This window comes from Tursiops truncatus, chromosome 11 (genome assembly GCF_011762595.2).
Source record: "Tursiops truncatus isolate mTurTru1 chromosome 11, mTurTru1.mat.Y, whole genome shotgun sequence".
NCBI classification, from domain to species: domain Eukaryota; kingdom Metazoa; phylum Chordata; class Mammalia; order Artiodactyla; family Delphinidae; genus Tursiops; species Tursiops truncatus.
In genome coordinates this window covers 100245153-100262587 of record NC_047044.1, presented here as the reverse complement: position 1 = coordinate 100262587, position 17435 = coordinate 100245153, and the positions used below count along the sequence as shown (strand labels likewise).

General features: G+C 38.1%; 1 protein-coding gene across 12 annotated transcripts in view; it reads right to left on the bottom strand.

Moving 5' to 3' along the window:
- Nucleotides 1–17435, bottom strand: part of ERC1 (ELKS/RAB6-interacting/CAST family member 1) — a 390663-nt gene that overhangs the window by 215880 nt on the left and 157348 nt on the right. For all 12 annotated transcript variants that reach the window (XM_073789251.1, XM_073789255.1, XM_073789254.1 and 9 more), the window contains one exon: nt 5281–5416. In XM_073789251.1, coding sequence (XP_073645352.1) covers nt 5281–5416 — 136 coding nt within the window. The remainder of the gene's footprint in view (nt 1–5280; nt 5417–17435) is intronic.

The window sequence follows — 17435 nt, the reverse complement described above, 5'->3', positions numbered from 1 at the left end:
ATGCCGCGGAGCAGCTGGGCCCGTGAGCCATGGCCACTGAGCCTGTGCTCTGCAACGGGAGAGGCCACAACAGTGAGAGGCCCGCGTACCGCATTAAAAAAAAAAAAAAAAGATCTTATTCTAATTTCATCAGTTTTTCCCTAATGTCCTTTATCTGTTCCAGGATTTAACCCAGGATCCCACATTTCATTTAGTTATTTAGTTGACATTTCTTCTAAGTGTCTTCCAATCCATCTAAAACAGTGTTCAGTCTGTCTTTCCCTGTCTTTCAAAGGCTTGACATTTTTAAATATACTGCTCAGTTATTTTGTAAAAAGTCCCAGAATTTGGATTTGCCTGGTATTTTCTCATGATGGGCATGAGGTTATGCATTTTGCAGACACACATCAGCATCTCTGTACCTCCCTGTCTGCATATAAATTGAACACCATGAGTTCTTACTAGTATTTCTGATTCCCGCCTAGCACCCCAGGTGCTTTTTCATTATTCTTCCTTGAATAATGAAAAGACTCAGCCTTCATTACCTACAATATATTTCTTTATTATTACAACATTTATGTACAGTTCTTCTGTCTTTAGCTTCACAGTATTCAAGAAAATGGCTTCCAAACCTCCTTAGGTCCGTTCCCTTCTTCCCCACCCCTTGGAGGGCAGTTATGTTACTCATTTATAAAACTGGATTTCATCTGTTAGGGTTTGTACTCCTTCTGGGGTTCCCCCAACCCCACACCTTGACTGGTTTTATCTAGTTTTTGGGAAGGGTGAAGAGAAGTGTCACTTTCTGCTCAAACCTACCACCCCCATCCCCTTCCCCTTCTTTCTACTAATCCCCTCCCAACCACTCCCTTAGATAACTGGTCTCTAGCTTACTGTTCCTGTTTTCTTTGGCAAAAAGGATCAGATATATGTGTGTTCTCTCATAATGAGCAGCATACTACAGACAGTCTTTCGTGTACCCCCCCGCCGCGGCTTGACAAGATGTCCTGGAAATCACTCCACATCAGTTCGTTAGAGATCTCCCTCATTCCTTTTTGGAGCTGCCAGTCTCCAATGCGGATGCACCACAGTGGATTCAAGCGCTCTCCTATCTATAAGCAATTACGTTGTCTGCAATACTTTGCAATTAGTACAATACTGCAGATAACCTTGCGTACCTGACCTGTGAACAACACGGGGCTTAATTTGAGTATAATTACAGTCAGCCCTCCGCATATGAGGTTCCTCTGCACCCGTGGCTTCAAACCACAGACCATGTGGTACTGTAGTATTTACTACGGAAAACTGTCGGGGTATAAGTGGGTCCTCGAGTTCAAAACTGTGCTGTTAAAGGGTCAGCTGTATATGTATCTTTACACTGTTGGAGATGTGTCTTTAGATACATCGAGATATTGGAGAGCTGGGGCAGTGAGTACCTGCATATGTATATGAGAATTACAACCCACATAAAAAAATTGCTCTGGGGACTTTACAAATTATTAAGAGCACAAAAGAGCTTCTAAAACCAAAAAGTTTGAGACTAGTTAATGTAGATCATAGTAATAACTGTTCAAATCACGAAAGTACAAACAGGATGCAGTCGAGTGCCTTCACAACTAAGGCCATGCTAAACAGCAGCAGTGCTTAGAGCCTATGAGATCCCGCGATTTCCTCTATTCTCAGGTAGCATTTTCATTTCGTATGTAAGGTATCTCTTTAGTCTCTTCAGGACACTTTTAATACGTTGAGCCAAGAACAAAGTAACAACTTATCTCGAAACTCACTTTATGCCAAAAAGAAATACTTTTATTCCACCTGAAGTATTTTTAAAAATGGAAAATCAGAACAAAATGAAGATACCTTTTCAGAACACTTTCAAACTAAAACATGGAATTTTGAATTAAAGAAAAAACACACAGAAGAGCAAGGACAACGAATGTGCAAATGCTACGCACAACTGTCAAGGATAAGCCTCACACATGATGTTGAACAAAAGAAGCCACAGAAGAATAAATATGATCACTCTATTTACGTAAAGCAAAAATATGTAAAACGAATCTATACTTTTTAAAAATATATACACAGGTTGTAAAGAAAAGCAAAGAACAATAAAAGTCACAATAATGAAGGAAGGGAAGAAATGATGATTGGGAAGGAATACATAAATGATTTCTGGGATGCCAGCAGTATTCCAATTCCTTGAGACAATCACTTTACATGTATTATTCACACTGTGCATGTGAGTGTGTGTGTGTGCGCTTTATGTACTTTTTAAAATGTATATTATTCTTCAGAATAAAGAAAGTTAAATGAAAAAGTAATACCACTGCTTTCTGACAAACTGTAACCAGTAAGAGTGAGGTCACCAATGAACTTAACACCATAACTGGTAGTCACTGAATAACGAAAGGCAAAAACGAACCTTCTAGTTTAAACCAAGCTTTACTCTTCACAAATAAATGAAAATACACTGTGTGTTTATTAACATGATAAGCATAATTAATCTTTGGGAGCCAAGGTGGCATCTGATAAAGATTAAATATTCATTACTCATCAAAGTTCAAAACATTAGTTATAAAGCATTTCTTTTTAACATGATAAAAAATATTTTTTAATCCTCGAATTACTATTATGCCCATACTGGAAATACTACAATAATTCCTTCTCTTCACTTCACCTATTTCATGAAAACATCAGTAATGGACCCACATGTACATTCAGAAATTTAAAACAAAAACAAATTCAGATAATGAGAACTTTTAAAAATACAAATCCTCAAACAATTGCTTTTCTACTCCCCTACTCCCCCATGGATTCTACCATTAGCCATTTCTCCAAGAATCCCTAGTGTCTTTCAGCGGGGACTCATATTTAGAGATCACAATAGGGTCCTAGGGATACTCACCACCACTGGGTTGTCATTTGCAATGACACAGTTAAGAAACAAGTAGCAGAGCTAGTGAGTAAAAGAGCTGAGATCAGATGCAAAGTGTCCCGCTTGTAGTCCAGTGCTCTTTTTACATATCTGAATGAAGTGCATCCATGTGTATCTTGCATATGGCCATCAGCTATCATTTTTCATAACTTGAATATCTGTCACTTACTGAGACACCTTGGAAAAGTCACTCATCCACTCTAAATTCGTTTTGTCTATATGTAATATATAAACAAACAATCTGATTCACTTATCTGTCGGGTTATATAAAGAGGAAACAAGAGATGACCTATGAAAGCACTTTTGGTGTTACTGTAACACCTGAGAGAAGATTAAAAGGGCACGCTTCGGTTTACAAAGACAGACTGGTAGCAGAAACCATTATCTGGCGGGGGTGGGGGGAATGAGACAGATGAAACGGGTAAGGCGCTGCCATAAAGAAGGGCTTGTCTTATAAAACAAATAAATATTCTCTATAATTAAAAACAATGTGATCCTAGTCCAGAAAGCAGGTTGAACTGAAATCCTAGAAACAGCCTAATTATTAAACAATTTCATAAACCATAAAGATGTCAATTCAAACTTATGAGCAGTGAAATAATTTTCTATAAATACTCTAGTGAAATTGTTAGCAATGAAGAAAAAAATAAGACCCTCACAACACAAACTACCCTAAAATTATTTAAATTAAAAAGTAGGGCTTCCCTGGTGGCGCAGTGGTTTAGAGTCCGCCTGCCAGTGCAGGGGCCACGGGTTCGTGCCCCGGTCCGGGAAGATCCCACATGCCGCGGAGCAGCTGGGCCCGTGAGCCATGGCCGCTGAGCCTGCGCGTCCGGAGCCTGTGCTCTGCAACGGGAGAGGCCACAACAGTGAGAGGCCCGTGTACCGCAAAAAAAAAAAAAAGTAAAGGTTAAAAATGAAAGCCCAAAACAACTTAATATTTATAGGTAAATATTTATATGTTCTCAAAATGGGGATACACTAAGCAAAAAATCTACAGGGAAAAAGCCACCATGGAAGACAGAGATAGATTTAAGTACATTAATAAACAAATGAAAACGTAAGACATGAAAAAATACTCTTCCTCACTGGTAATCAGAGAAATATAAATTAAAACAAAAACTAAATATTTTCCACCCATCAGATTGGCACTAAAAAATAAAAACGGAGGAAGAAAACTTATAGTATCAACTGTTATTGGCAAGGGTGAGGGAAAACTGGTATGCTGCTTTTTCAAAAGTTGATGTATTTGAGGAAATTTATACTGTTTCTATAGAGTATGTATTTTATAATCAAAGTTATATACAAGAGGAATGAAAAACGGAATTAAAAAGTCAGGTTTTCAGCTCAGAAATGAATTTGTTATAAAGCCTAAAAATGGTTTCTACGTAACAGATAACTCCTCCAAATCTCTCCAGTAAAGATTTCTGTGGCTATGCAATGTGGCATAAACACTATCATACCAATTAGAAACTATAATGAGAGAAAAACAACCTGGCAGTGGCTAGCAGTCTTGGCAGGAGTTTTAGAGATTTCCACCACGTCATGGCATTCTCTAAACTTAAACTTTCATTCAGACAGGCGAGAGATCCAGGGAGTCTCAGTTAAAATCACAGCCGAGCCACTACGAAAGCTGTGTGCATGTAGGTATAAGTAATTCAGTATTTCTGAGACCATTTCCTCATCTGTAAAATGTGCAAAACGCATCTGCCCCTCTGGACTAGCGAAGGTTAGAAACAGTGAACGACCAGGCCCTGGTTTCAAGCACTGGGCACACAGCTGGCACTTACATGGTCACTGCTACTCTTGTTACGGAGTCTGGTTTAACTTAGTCTTGTGAATAATTAGGTCCAAACATCGATTATGTCTCCAGTGAAGTAAAAAAGTATGTTTTAATACATCCTGTATGACTGAAATACACTCTCTAAACTAAACTTTTTAAAAGTAAGGAAAGAAAGAGGGAGGGGGGGAAAAGGTAAGAAAGGTGGGGGGAGAGAGGAAAGGAAGATGGAACAAAGAAGGAAGCCAGGCACAAACCAAGACCGGCAACGCGCTTCAATGAAGGAAAGGGCCCATCGCTACGCTGCCCACCTGAAGCTCAACAGACCCACTCATCACACGGACGCTGAACTTACCAAGGAGGCGGGATCCCCTTGAGGAGACAGACTTTCTTCTTTGCTGAGGTCTCCAAACAAAGCTGTGGAATAAAACTTGCCTTTTCTATTTAAGGCCATCCCTTTACTGCTAAACAGCTGGTCTGAGAGGAAGGCAGCGGGCAGGGTTAGAAAGAGAGGAAGAAGAGGATGGAGAGTGAGCCACGTGCAAGCGGGGAGGGAACCTGCTCGCCCAGGGCCCGGCCCCCTGCCCACCTGCAGCTGCTGGGAGCTGTCGCTGAGGGTGTCCTCCCTGCGCCGGGCCTCCTCCAGCATCTGCGCGCTTTTCTTCTTCTCCACCTGCTCCTTGTGCTTCAGGTTTGCTACCTTCTTATTCTGGTCTTTCACTTGCCTGTGGATAAGGGGGGAAAAAATCAAGCTCTTCATATATACGCACAGGAAAGAATGTTTATTCACTGACCTCCAAAAACACCTGAGAACCAGCAAGAGTTCCTGCTGCAAAACAGTCCCCTCAACACTGCAGTGCTCCTCCCATCAATGGCAGCGAGCTGTTAACCAGGGTGCTTTGGGAGCACGTATTTAAGCGTGTACTTTATGAAGCACAACGAAATCACAAAGCAAACCAAAATAGGCATGGGATAGTGTGAAATGGCAGAAAAAGGAAACAAAATTCAGAGATTTTTGCTGGAAATATGAAAACAGCCTCTTGACATCAATGCTATGAAACTGCAGAATGGCTACTTAAGAAAGATTTGTAATACAACTCTAATTTTACCGTTATTAAATATTTGAAACTTTCAAAAAGCTATATATATGTGTATAAAACAGTCACATAAAGATCCAGGGCCCCAGCTTAAGCAACAGATCATCCTATCTACTTCTCCCTATCCAGCTCCACTGCCTCCACGCTAAGATAAGAAAACTAGACCCAGTGCTAGGTCACAGGTAAAGAAGACTCATTTCACCAGACTGGAATCATGATTACCAATCAAAAACTATGTTTAAGGCACTGCCCAGGAGAACATGGGCTCTGGAATGCACGAGGATCTACATTTGTTTATGCTTTGACAGTCTGTGAAGCTCTTTACATGCTCCTTACTCATCAGGTAGACAAGTATTTGGTTAAACGCCTCTCTCATGTACCAGGCATGAGAAATATCAATCCATGAATAAAAACAGTTCCTGCTCTCAAACACCTCCCAGGCATCCAAGCACATACAGGGTATACTAAGTGCTATAAGAAAGTGCCCAGAAAAGGGGTCAGGGGTGGTCGTGATGATCGGGAAAAGCTTCCTGGAAAACGATCTACCTCTGAACTTTCCAAAGGTGACTAGGTGAGAGAACAGCAGGACTAAAGCCCTGATAAAAGGAGAACGTGTCCCGTTGGGAGAAGCCACATTCACTATGACTGCAGCTTAAAGCTGGAGCAGCAGAACAAAGGAAAAGGAAGCCAAAGGTAAACGAAAGCCACATAATTATATCGTGCTGAGCAAGGAAGGTGCAGTTTATCCTAAGTGTGTAAGACTTTATGTAGGGAGATGATATAATCAGATTTCCAAACTTTTGGAAACAAATCGAAGGGAGGATGCAACAGTTAGAATTCATTCAACTCTGCCTTAGAGTTGCATCAATAAACCGAACTAATAATGAGACCATACAAGCCACCATGGTCTATATTTAATTAACATCCTTTAAATCAGGTAATGACAGCCTGTGGTGAGGTCTCCTCTCAACACATTCTATAAAAGTTGCTTTATCTCCAAACTACATCATCATGGTTTGTCAGATAAAATACAGGATATCCAGTCAAATTCATATTTCAGATAAACGACAAATAATGTTTTAGTATAAGTATGTCCCAATATTTATGACATATTAATACAAAAAATATTCAGTGTATATCTGAAATTCAATTTTAACTGGGCATCTCATATTTTTATTTGCTAAATCTGACAACCCTACAGAAACTCAAATCTTGACTAATTGTAACATTAGGCTTTCCTCCCTTCTCTATTGAATTTGCCATCTTTAGCTCATCTACAGAATACCAGGTAGTTATCTACGACTGCTATCTAGAAAAGCAACATTTACCACTTCTCAACGCATAATGGCGTGAAATTCAATACTCTTCAGTGGAAGAGTTAGGTAGATCAGCACAAGTCTGTGTTCACACACTTATTTCTATCAATGAATCATCCAAAACAGTAACACTATTTTATTTTAGGAGAAGTTAGTTAACAGAGGTGTGGCTACACTGTGCTTATGTGGCCTACTACAAAAAACTCCAGGCAATATTATTGCTTGAGAGGAAAATAAATTAGGAAATATACTCTTGAACAACAAAGGTATTTAAGAACGCCAAAAGAATGACAAATGGAAGCAAAAAATGCAATTAACAACAGATCATTCTCTCAGACGATAAACTCTTGCCCATACGTCGAACTCCTTGTAAATAGATCCCACAGGGTCAGAAATGCTCTTGGCCTATAGAGCCCTGAACACTTTGGCTGAAAAGTAAGAAAATAACTAAGCCCTCACAATTCTACTAGACTTCTTTTTGTGAATGACATCTTATGAGGTTTTAGTGACTAGCATCAGTCAATAATGAAAAAGGTTTTCTAAAATGTGCAGAGAAATGGTTGTATGACCTAGTTTGATTTTAGAAATCAATGTAGAACTCTTTCAACAAACTAGATGAAACAGACTATAACAACAGGAATGTACTTGAGCAAGTCATAAAGTATTTCAATTTTATTACATAACAATACAGGGACTCTGGTCTTAACACGATTAGTAGGAAGCATCCCACAGATTCCAAACATTTGTCATGAAGACAGGTCTGCAAAGGCCACTGCTAAATAAAACATGGGTAATAATAATATTGCGCTTAATCTGTTTACATCTAAGAGTGAAAGAGATGACATTTATAGGCCTAACTTCCTGAATGTCTTGCCTTTAGCCAAAGGTGCTGCTATATAATAGAAAGCAAAGATGAATTATGGACTGAATCATGTCTTTTCATCTAAACATGGAATTCGTTCTTTGTATTCATTCTCTGGGGCTAATGTCACTGAACAGGAACTAAAGAGATGTGTGTTTAAGGATACAGAGTGAGACTCTTTAGTCATCGTCACTCTAAATAAAATCTCTGCTCTGTACTGAACGGAAAGACGGACAGAAGCCAGATATTCTCGTTTCAGCCTCAGGGCTTTTTATATGATATGCCCTCTAGCCCAGGAATCAGAGTCCCAGATTGCTCAGGTGCTCTTAGGTAGATTTCTCATCTGTCGTTTTCCCGTCTGTGAGATCGGAGTGGTTCTCTAACATCTGAAGGGTTGTCGAGGAAGGGGAGGAAGAGCAGAAACAAATCCATTCAGAATGGAAAAGCTCAGTGGAGACACGAAAATACAACACTGCAGGTAACTGTCACTATTAACACAAAATAGGCTAAAACAAACACTGAATGAATAAGCACCTTGCCCGAAGTCACACAGTGAAGTAGTCTAAACGTCCAATTCAATCTCAAACCATCAATAAATTATATTCTCTTGATGAGTTATTCAACTGGACTTGGCAAAACTGTAATTAAAATGGTGAAATGCTTCTATATTAAAAAAAAAAAGTACTAAATTCCAATCTGGAATGACAAGAGGGTTTTTAATATATTACAGCCAAAATGATCCTTGCCACTGGAAAAACAAAACTTGTTATATTTTTTATTACTTGAAAAATAAACTTATTTAGAAATAAGTATAGTTTAATGGCATTTACTGTTAACTAAAAATGAATCAGCTAAGAATATTATAATTAATCTAACTTGTAACTCAGAGAATTATGTCTACACCAATGACTTCCATGGACAAATTCTTCTGGAGCCTTTCATAAGGTTTTGTTTGGAGACATTTAGATCAAAATCTGTCATGCAAAAATCAAAACACAGAACAAAGTGATAAAACTTCCCAGTAAAACTATGAGAGCCCTCGAAGCTTAAGTTAGAGAGGAAAGTCCTCCAAATACAAGGCAAAAGCCTTCATGATATTTTTCTCCTAAAGCTGAATTGTGGTCAGACGTGGAATTACTTAAGTGGTACCCTAACTGCTTTACTACAATGTGGAGAAAACATTTAGAGTAGAAAATTGGAAAATCACTTTTAAAATGCTTGCTTGCTACTTTTATTGCAAATACTGTTAAGATTTCTTCCATAATGAATATGGTCTATTCAAAGTAGAGGGCCATAAAATGTTTAAAAAACAAAACAAAACTGAGTCTTTGGTAGTAACAAGTCAGGTGACCAATAATGGAGATGAAAAAGGCATTTTTTAAAAGAACGTGAGAAACATCAAGAATTAAGAAACATGTAAAAGAAGAAAAGCAAAACAGGCCAAAAACTGTCAACAAGGTGGTAAGAGAGCTAGCAGAAAACAATGTCACATAAACTATTAAAAAGCAGAGCTCCAAAAAGAAGAGAGAGAGTCAAAATTCTAACACCCCAGAAAGGCCGGTAGGCCCGAGACAGACAAGTCCACTAAGCTTGGCAGAGTACCAGTGAAGCAATTTTAGCACAGCACTGAGAGAGGATTCCAAATTATATTGCTTTGGAAAATAAATGGGAAGTGTGAACGTGGAGGCATCAAGCATAATGATTCTTTCAAAAACTGTGCAAATAAATAGAAAAGAAAAGGTAAAAGTAAGATACTGTAGTGAATTGAAACCAACGAAAAGACACTGGAAGGATTGCTCCCATGTCTTTTTAAGGATGGGGAAAACCAGGATATGTTTTATGTTTGGGAGAGTCAGTGGGAAGAAAGCGAAGAGAAACAGGGAAATAAGGAGAAGGAGGATTCAATTTATGGAACAAGGTTTTGAAAACTAGTCAGAGGGAAGGAATGAACAGGAAGTTTAGCCTTGGAACAGAGCTGGGACATTTGTCCCACTGACAAATGTAAGGTAAGGATGAGCGAAGAGAGACATTCTGATACGTAGAGAGAAGGAAGAGGATGGTTAAGAACCCCTTCATGAATTAGATTCGTATAAGTAATTATGAAACAAAAGTTTATTTTTTTAACATACACCCCAAACAAACTGCTTATTTTTAAAGAGTCAAAGGTAAGAAGACTTTTTCAGAAATTTCGTCAAGCACTGAGAAGAAATATCAGGGAGAGAGATTTGGGAAAGAGAACGTTTTTCCCAAAAAAAGCCTCAACTTCATCTTTCTACCTAGAATAGAAGTTTCAGCACCTGAAAAATAGAGTCTGAAAATGTCATTACAGAAGGGACACGGCTTCTTTTATCATCTTCTACACATAACATACACAGCTTTCCACTTTCTATGAATAGTGGCAGGAGTCAAGAGCACAGTGTAGTGTTTTAAAGACCCTGAAACGTATGGCACCGTACTATGGTGTCCTGGACCGAACAGGACTCCATGAAAAAAGCAAAAAGGAGTAATCGTAACAGCTCCATTTACTGACTGCTCACCTAGTGCCAGACGCTGTTCCAAGCGCCATCTGCATTAACTCATTCAAAGTTTGCGACAACCCTTCAGATGTTAGAGAACCACTCCGATCTCACAGACGGGAAAACGACAGATGAGAAACCTACCTAAGAGCACCTGAGCAATCTGGGACTCTGATTCCTGGGCTAGAGGGCATATCATATAAAAAGCCCTGAGGCTGAAACGAGAATATCTGGCTTCAAATCTAAGTACCACCACTGACTAGTTGGTTCTCCCTAGATGTAGAAATCACGTTCCCTAATCTCAGACCCTCAGCAGAATAACAATCTGTCCTGTGTAACCCACATGCTGACAAGTACTTTTATAAACAGTAAACATATATGATGTTGTTATTATTAGAAAATAGCTGGTAGGTAAAACGCATGTGGTATTAACAATACTTTCTGAACCCTATCAGAAATTCTCACACCTTAATTTACATTGCCATGGCTCATATGCAAAATAAATAACATTTAAAATGCATGTTTCTGATTGTTTTCTGCCAGCTTCCGTTACTAATTTACTTACTAATGAAGATAGATGAGTTAGAGTTACTTAATGGACTCTGTACTTGTGTTACTTGCCTAAAAAGTGGAAATTCACGAACCTCTCTACATACTTGCTGGGAAGATCGACTGAAATAAAACCTTTTGTAAAGCTTCTCCCACTGAGCCTCTGACACATGAACAGCAGGACTGGTGGTTGTTTTCGTCACCACCAGTTCTACCATTCAGCAGAGTCACAAAACAAACCCCAAACTGAAAGGGTATGTGTAGGTTTGTGTACGTGAAATAATTCAAAGGTTCTTATAAAAATCCACAGACTGTGGCAATGTTCCCTCCCTCCTTCATGCTGCACTTTGCCTGCAAATATAACAGCCAGAATGTCTCTGGATGAAAATATAATAAAATTAAGGCAATAATTTTCACCTCCTCATTCCTCTAGTGGCTTCCTTTCATCCTCGTTTCTCTCTCCGTCCAAACCTGGTCAGTCTGATTCTCGCTTTCTGACCACTCTATCTTTTGAAGCACAGAACCATGAATCCACTCTTCCGATAAATCTAAGATTCATGACATTTTCTGCACTCATAACTGAATTTCTAGACATCTCGTTCCTGGGATAAGTTCCATCATTTCAGTTGCTTATAGGAATTCAAGGCAACGTTAGTATACAATGTTCTGTTGCATATCTTTGTTTTAGGACAAGCATACTGACCTTGAGGTGAGACTGAAGGAAACGGCAAATCCAGGAAGAAAGTGTGAAAGAGAAAGTTAGAAACAATTAGTGAGGGCAATATTCAGAAACAATATTATTCACGGACATAGACAAATATAAAGCACAGGATTAGAGAAGGGAAAGGAGTCACACGGATTCTGCACTGGCAACAAAAATTAGTAATTTCAGATTTTCAACAAGTGTATTTTCATATTAGATTACACCACTGTACCTTAATGTAAGTTTCTAAAGGAACAAATTTTGTCTAAAATTTACCATTTCCTAGGGCAGGAAAAAAAGTAGTTTCTTAAACACAAAGGAAAAGAAAAGAAGGCTAGCTGCTCCCCTTCTCGTTTAAGTAGCTAACTGTGATCCTACAGCGTCAGTCAGCTTAGTTCTACACACACCTATCTTAGAACTGACAACTCCTTTACCCACCCCAGTCCATTTCTTAGACCCAAGTTATCCAGGAGCAAAAGCAGAAAAACACTGACAGCTTCAATTATTCTGTAGAATACAGAACTCTGATGCATTTGGAAAATTTTGAAATAATTTTCTCAAATGTGAAAATAATGTTTTCCTAATTACACCCATTATTTCTCATTCCAAATCTATCAAATCCACCCCCAGTGGTGCAATCTAAAAGCAATAATGAAGAATATATGGCTCTATAAACCTCACTTCATGTCCAATACTGCTCAGCAGAAAGAGGTGCAAAGTAGCCATGCTTCGTATTCCTACCGTGGCACGAAGCCCCTGAGGTTCATTACTGCTTTTCATAACAAGCAGTTTTCCCTTTTTAAAAATTAATCAGTTTCATTGAAAGTAGTGTCGATATTATATCCTCCAAATACTTAAGACTTCTAAGAGCCAGCGCCATCCAGCTTACCTTCAGGATCTAAATGTTACTTTAAGAATCTAAAACAAGAAGGTTATTTCTTGAATGCAAGCACCATTTCAACTTGCACTTTAATGTTTTCTAATATTTCAGTACCAAAATAAGAGTTTTTTAAAACTCATTTTCAGAATAATGAAAGGCAAGGATAACAAGATTTATGATCGCCATTATATAAGATAAATAGATGAAAAACAGAGAAACAAAATGACAGACAAAACTCCTCACAACCACACAGCGAATACACGGTGGATCCGTGAGAAGAATGCAGGTCTGCTGACACACCTCCTGGGCATACTTTATATGTCCTATGATGCTTACAGATTCCTGAAGGGATCTACAAAAATCCATGGGTCTTTGGCATTTGGAAAACAGTGCAGAACGCAGACAATGTTCAAAGTCAAAGAGAGGCCAACTTTTTACCTAAATGACTATTCACAATGCTCTTTTTTATTTTTGTTGGTTATGACACATTACGTTAGAATAATTTTAGATCAACAATGACACTCACTGAAATCTCATATAGATGCAAAGCTTTATATGAGACACGAGAAAATCCCCGAAAAAGGAAAATTAAGCTTATTCCTGTCAAGAGTGAGCAACCTTAAGGATCTTTTTAACTAATTTACAGTTCAGGAGTCTTATTTCACTTTGGCATCAAACTTTAGCTCTTGGGAAATAAATTTAGGAGAAAAAAAATCTGCATATAGAATAACTATATATAATTCTAATGTTTCCAGTGTAAAGTAAAAACTTGAGGTAACCATCAAAATTTCTATCAAGACTGTAATAAATTATAAGGTGCTGTGCCCACAAGAAACTTTAGGAAGATGGCCTAATAGAATTGACTATGTGAAGCTGTGTGATTTATTCTTCTTTTAAATGAAATCAGTGAAATTCATCTAGGAGGAAGAAGAAAGAAACAAGCGGCCCCCCCAGGAAAGCAAGCTGAAGCCAGCAGGATCAGATAAAGAACCAGTCACCTTCCGTTATAACACTCGCAGCATCTCGTTTTCCCTTTTTCTTTTCATTTTTTTAAACACAACCCATTCTCCCTCAAGAAAGCACACACAATCACCACACTCATTTCTCCTCTGTTCCAACTACGTCAAGACCACATTCACCGACACTGTCCTTCGTGGATCAAAGATATATGACTATAAATTTAAAAGTAAGGAAATGGGGCTTCCCTGGTGGCGCAGTGGTTGAGAGTCCGCCTGCCGATGCAGGGGACACGGGTTCGTGCCCCGGTCCGGGAGGATCCCACATGCCGTGGAGCGGCTGGGCCCGTGAGCCGTGGCCGCTGAGCCTGCCCGTCCGGAGCCTGTGCTCCGCAACGGGAGAGGCCACAATGGTGAAGGCCCACGTACCGCAAAAATAAAAAAATAATAAATAAAAGTAAGGAAATGCTTTAAGGAACCATTTTCCTCATGAATTGTATACTAGTTTACGCCAATCTATATACAGCTTAATATTAATTTCCCTACGGGAGATTTCTGAAGACATTAAGCTGAATGATCAATTCGGGATTTCTTTACAGAAAAAATATTTACAAATATGAAGATTAAATATGTAGGTTTATATTATCAGGTTATACTGCGCCATAGATGCCTGAATATACTGTGATATCAACATAAAATCACAAACATAAAACCCACTTTCCCAATGAAAATGTCAAAAAAAATTTTAGGTCAACCTAAGCAAATAAACTTTCAGGATGCAGTTAAAACAGTCAAATATCTAATTATAATAGTAAACATATTCATCTGGTTACACACATTTTAAATGGAATACATGAGAAGATAACGTTAATTTGGAAATACTTCCTTCCACCCCCAGCCACTGAAATAATTTTATTCACTCTTTGCGCACATCTTCAATATCAATTCACCAAAGGAAGAAGATGCGCCATTACTTTATATGTTACTAAGAAATAAAAAAATATATACCAATTAAATCACGCCATTATTTATTCACGTATCCCAGTTTCAGTGATGTTAAAATGTAAAAATACAAGTTAGAATTGGTATTTCACTGTGACAGAAGAGGAGAGAGGTTATCTATACTTTTGTTTAACCTGCAGATAGAAAAGTAATCCTATTGAATTATATTAAATAAGAATACTTAATGCATATGCATTTACTTATATTTTTACCGAAAGAAAAGCATATGTGCAATGGTAAACATATTACAAACATACAGAAGAAACAAATATAAAAATATATTCAATATCACAAACAAGGGTATAAAGGACTATTAAATCTCCATCTGTTTGATGAAAGGTCTGAATGTGCGGGGGATGGGAAGATAAAAAGGGAAGAAATGTGGGATGATTAGACAGTAAAATGAGAAACGAGCTGTGTCCCTATGTTTTAACGTATGTATTTATTGGGCCCACAACAATGTACAGTCTTAGGACAGAATGTGATAGATACTATAACAAACGCACAAAAAAAAAATAAAAAGGACAGAGAAATTACTACCTAAGAGAGGTCAGTAAAGTTTTTTTTTCCCCAAAAAAAGATAACAATTAAAAGGGGTCAAATTCCCCCAAATGAATAAGGGGAAAGAAAATTTTGGTCAAAGAGAAAATACTCAGAAAAAGCAGATAACAAAAAAGCATTCATCTCCTAATTCTAAAGCCCAGTTTCAAAGAAAACAAAGAGTTAAATCTACTAATATCAGACCAAAAGTTGGAAATATCCTGTAAACTCTAAGCTTGCCAACACATTTTGAAAGATTTATAAAAAATAAAAATAACTCCATTTTCATTACGTAAAATTTCAGATAGTAGTAAGCTTTAAAAGCAAATAAAAAAACGTAAAAGGTCATATCCTTGAGCCATGAGGATTTAAGCCTAGCAACTATCTTCCCTAAATTCTCCAAATACCACCAGAGAAGTACCTTCTCTTACACATGCACACGTGCAAATAACACCACAGACTAAATCTCACTCCTGGCATAATGGGAAAACAACCCCATTCTTTGTGTTCAAGCTCAGTTCATTATTTTGATCTTGAACTACAGAAGTATAGATTCCTCTCACTTACCAAAATGAGGTTAACAGTTACTGCTTTAGCAATTTAGACAGTTAATTCAGGGGCTAACTACCTTGAGCCTGAATTCTGAGCAAACTGGGAACACCCTTACTTAAAAAAAAAACAAATCAAGCAGCCCCAAATCTTACGAATAGATCATATGCCAGTTTTTTAACAGAGCCAGTTGTTCACAAATCAGAAGGTAGTTAGTTCCCTTGGAAGCATTACAAACACAGGTTACGTTTTCTTGCTAGCCCACAAAATTTAAGTTTAATCATGATGTAAAAGCCTAGAACTAATAGTTCTAGATGAGGTCTGGAAAAGACAGCGAAGAAAATGAAAGCGACCATCACAAGGCAGAAAAACTAAGTTTCCTCCTAATATTATAACTACTTACAAGACTGGCCCCAAAATGTGTTTATGTACCTATATGTGTGTGTGTGTCTGTGTGTGTGTGTGTGTGTGTGTGTGTGTGTGTAAATAACAACACTGTTCCTGGTTCTCTTGCCTTTGTCAGAATAGTACCAATAGCAGCACACTATGCTGGCCTTCCCTCTCCATTTCACATCTCCATCTACGCTACAGTTCTAGGACCTAAAATTAGGAGGCTAGGATCCAAAACAACCTGCTAGCCTTCTATCCAAACAGCCTCTCAAGCCATCATCATTAATACTCGTCACAAAAATTAGAAGACCAGACCTAAGAGTCTGAAGTTCAACAAGAAGCCCCTCTTCTATAATAATTCTGTATCCTGGGGCACACATTAATTGAGTATGTTAAGTATTACTTCCCAGGAGAGCTCAACCAGACCGCAAATGGAAACGTCCTCACTGAAATTTCTAGGTACCGGCAAGCTGTGGAAGAACGCCTCTGCCAGCCTGCAGAGGAAAAGTCCGCTCCTTGCTGGAGCTCTGGTCTTCTGAGGTTAGATGATAAACTCCTTGAAGGCAGAGATTTTGTTTGTTTTGCTCCCTGTTGTGTCCCCAGAGCCCAGAACAGTGACCAGCAAATAAGAGCCTTCATAAGTAGAAAAATTAATTCATTAATTAATGAAGAAGGAAAGGGTATATTTTGTGGCAAAGAGAAGAGTGAGTTATGGAGAGAAAAACTAAACTCACAGATTGGCTACTATTCTCAAGGTCTTGATAACTACAAATCTTACTAACAGTAGTGTTTTAAGAGATGCATATTTAAAGGGAGAGTAACCAGGTAAAAGGAATAAGGAATAAAAAGAACTTTAGGACTTTCAAAGATTAAACATGTCTAAGAAAACATGTCCTTTCTTCTCATCTTTTAATCCCTCTTATAAATTTCAAAACACAACCCCAAATGAAATCTATATCCATTAAAATTCCAGTTTTTATATTCCCACAAATCAGGAAATATAGTAAATCCAAATTTCTTATAAATTATTTAGGTTATACAATATTATTCTTTACATCACTGAAAATTCCTAACTTTCATAAACCAAAGGCAATCCTTGATACCTAAATTATGTGAAAAATCAGAAGATGGGTGTCATTCTCCAAACATAAAAGTTTCTAAGTGGGATGCTGAATCTAATTTAAATAAACCTCACATTAGAGTAAATTGAGGATTTCTAATGCAAACACCAAACTCTGCAGATTTATCAGTGCTTCTGTATCAGAAAAAAAATGTAATAAAGCAAATACAGAAGCAAAATTATGCACGGGGGATAATGCTCCCAGTATACTGCCACGGCATGGGTATTTAGCTAAAGGGACACGAGTGAAAGAGCAGACAAGAA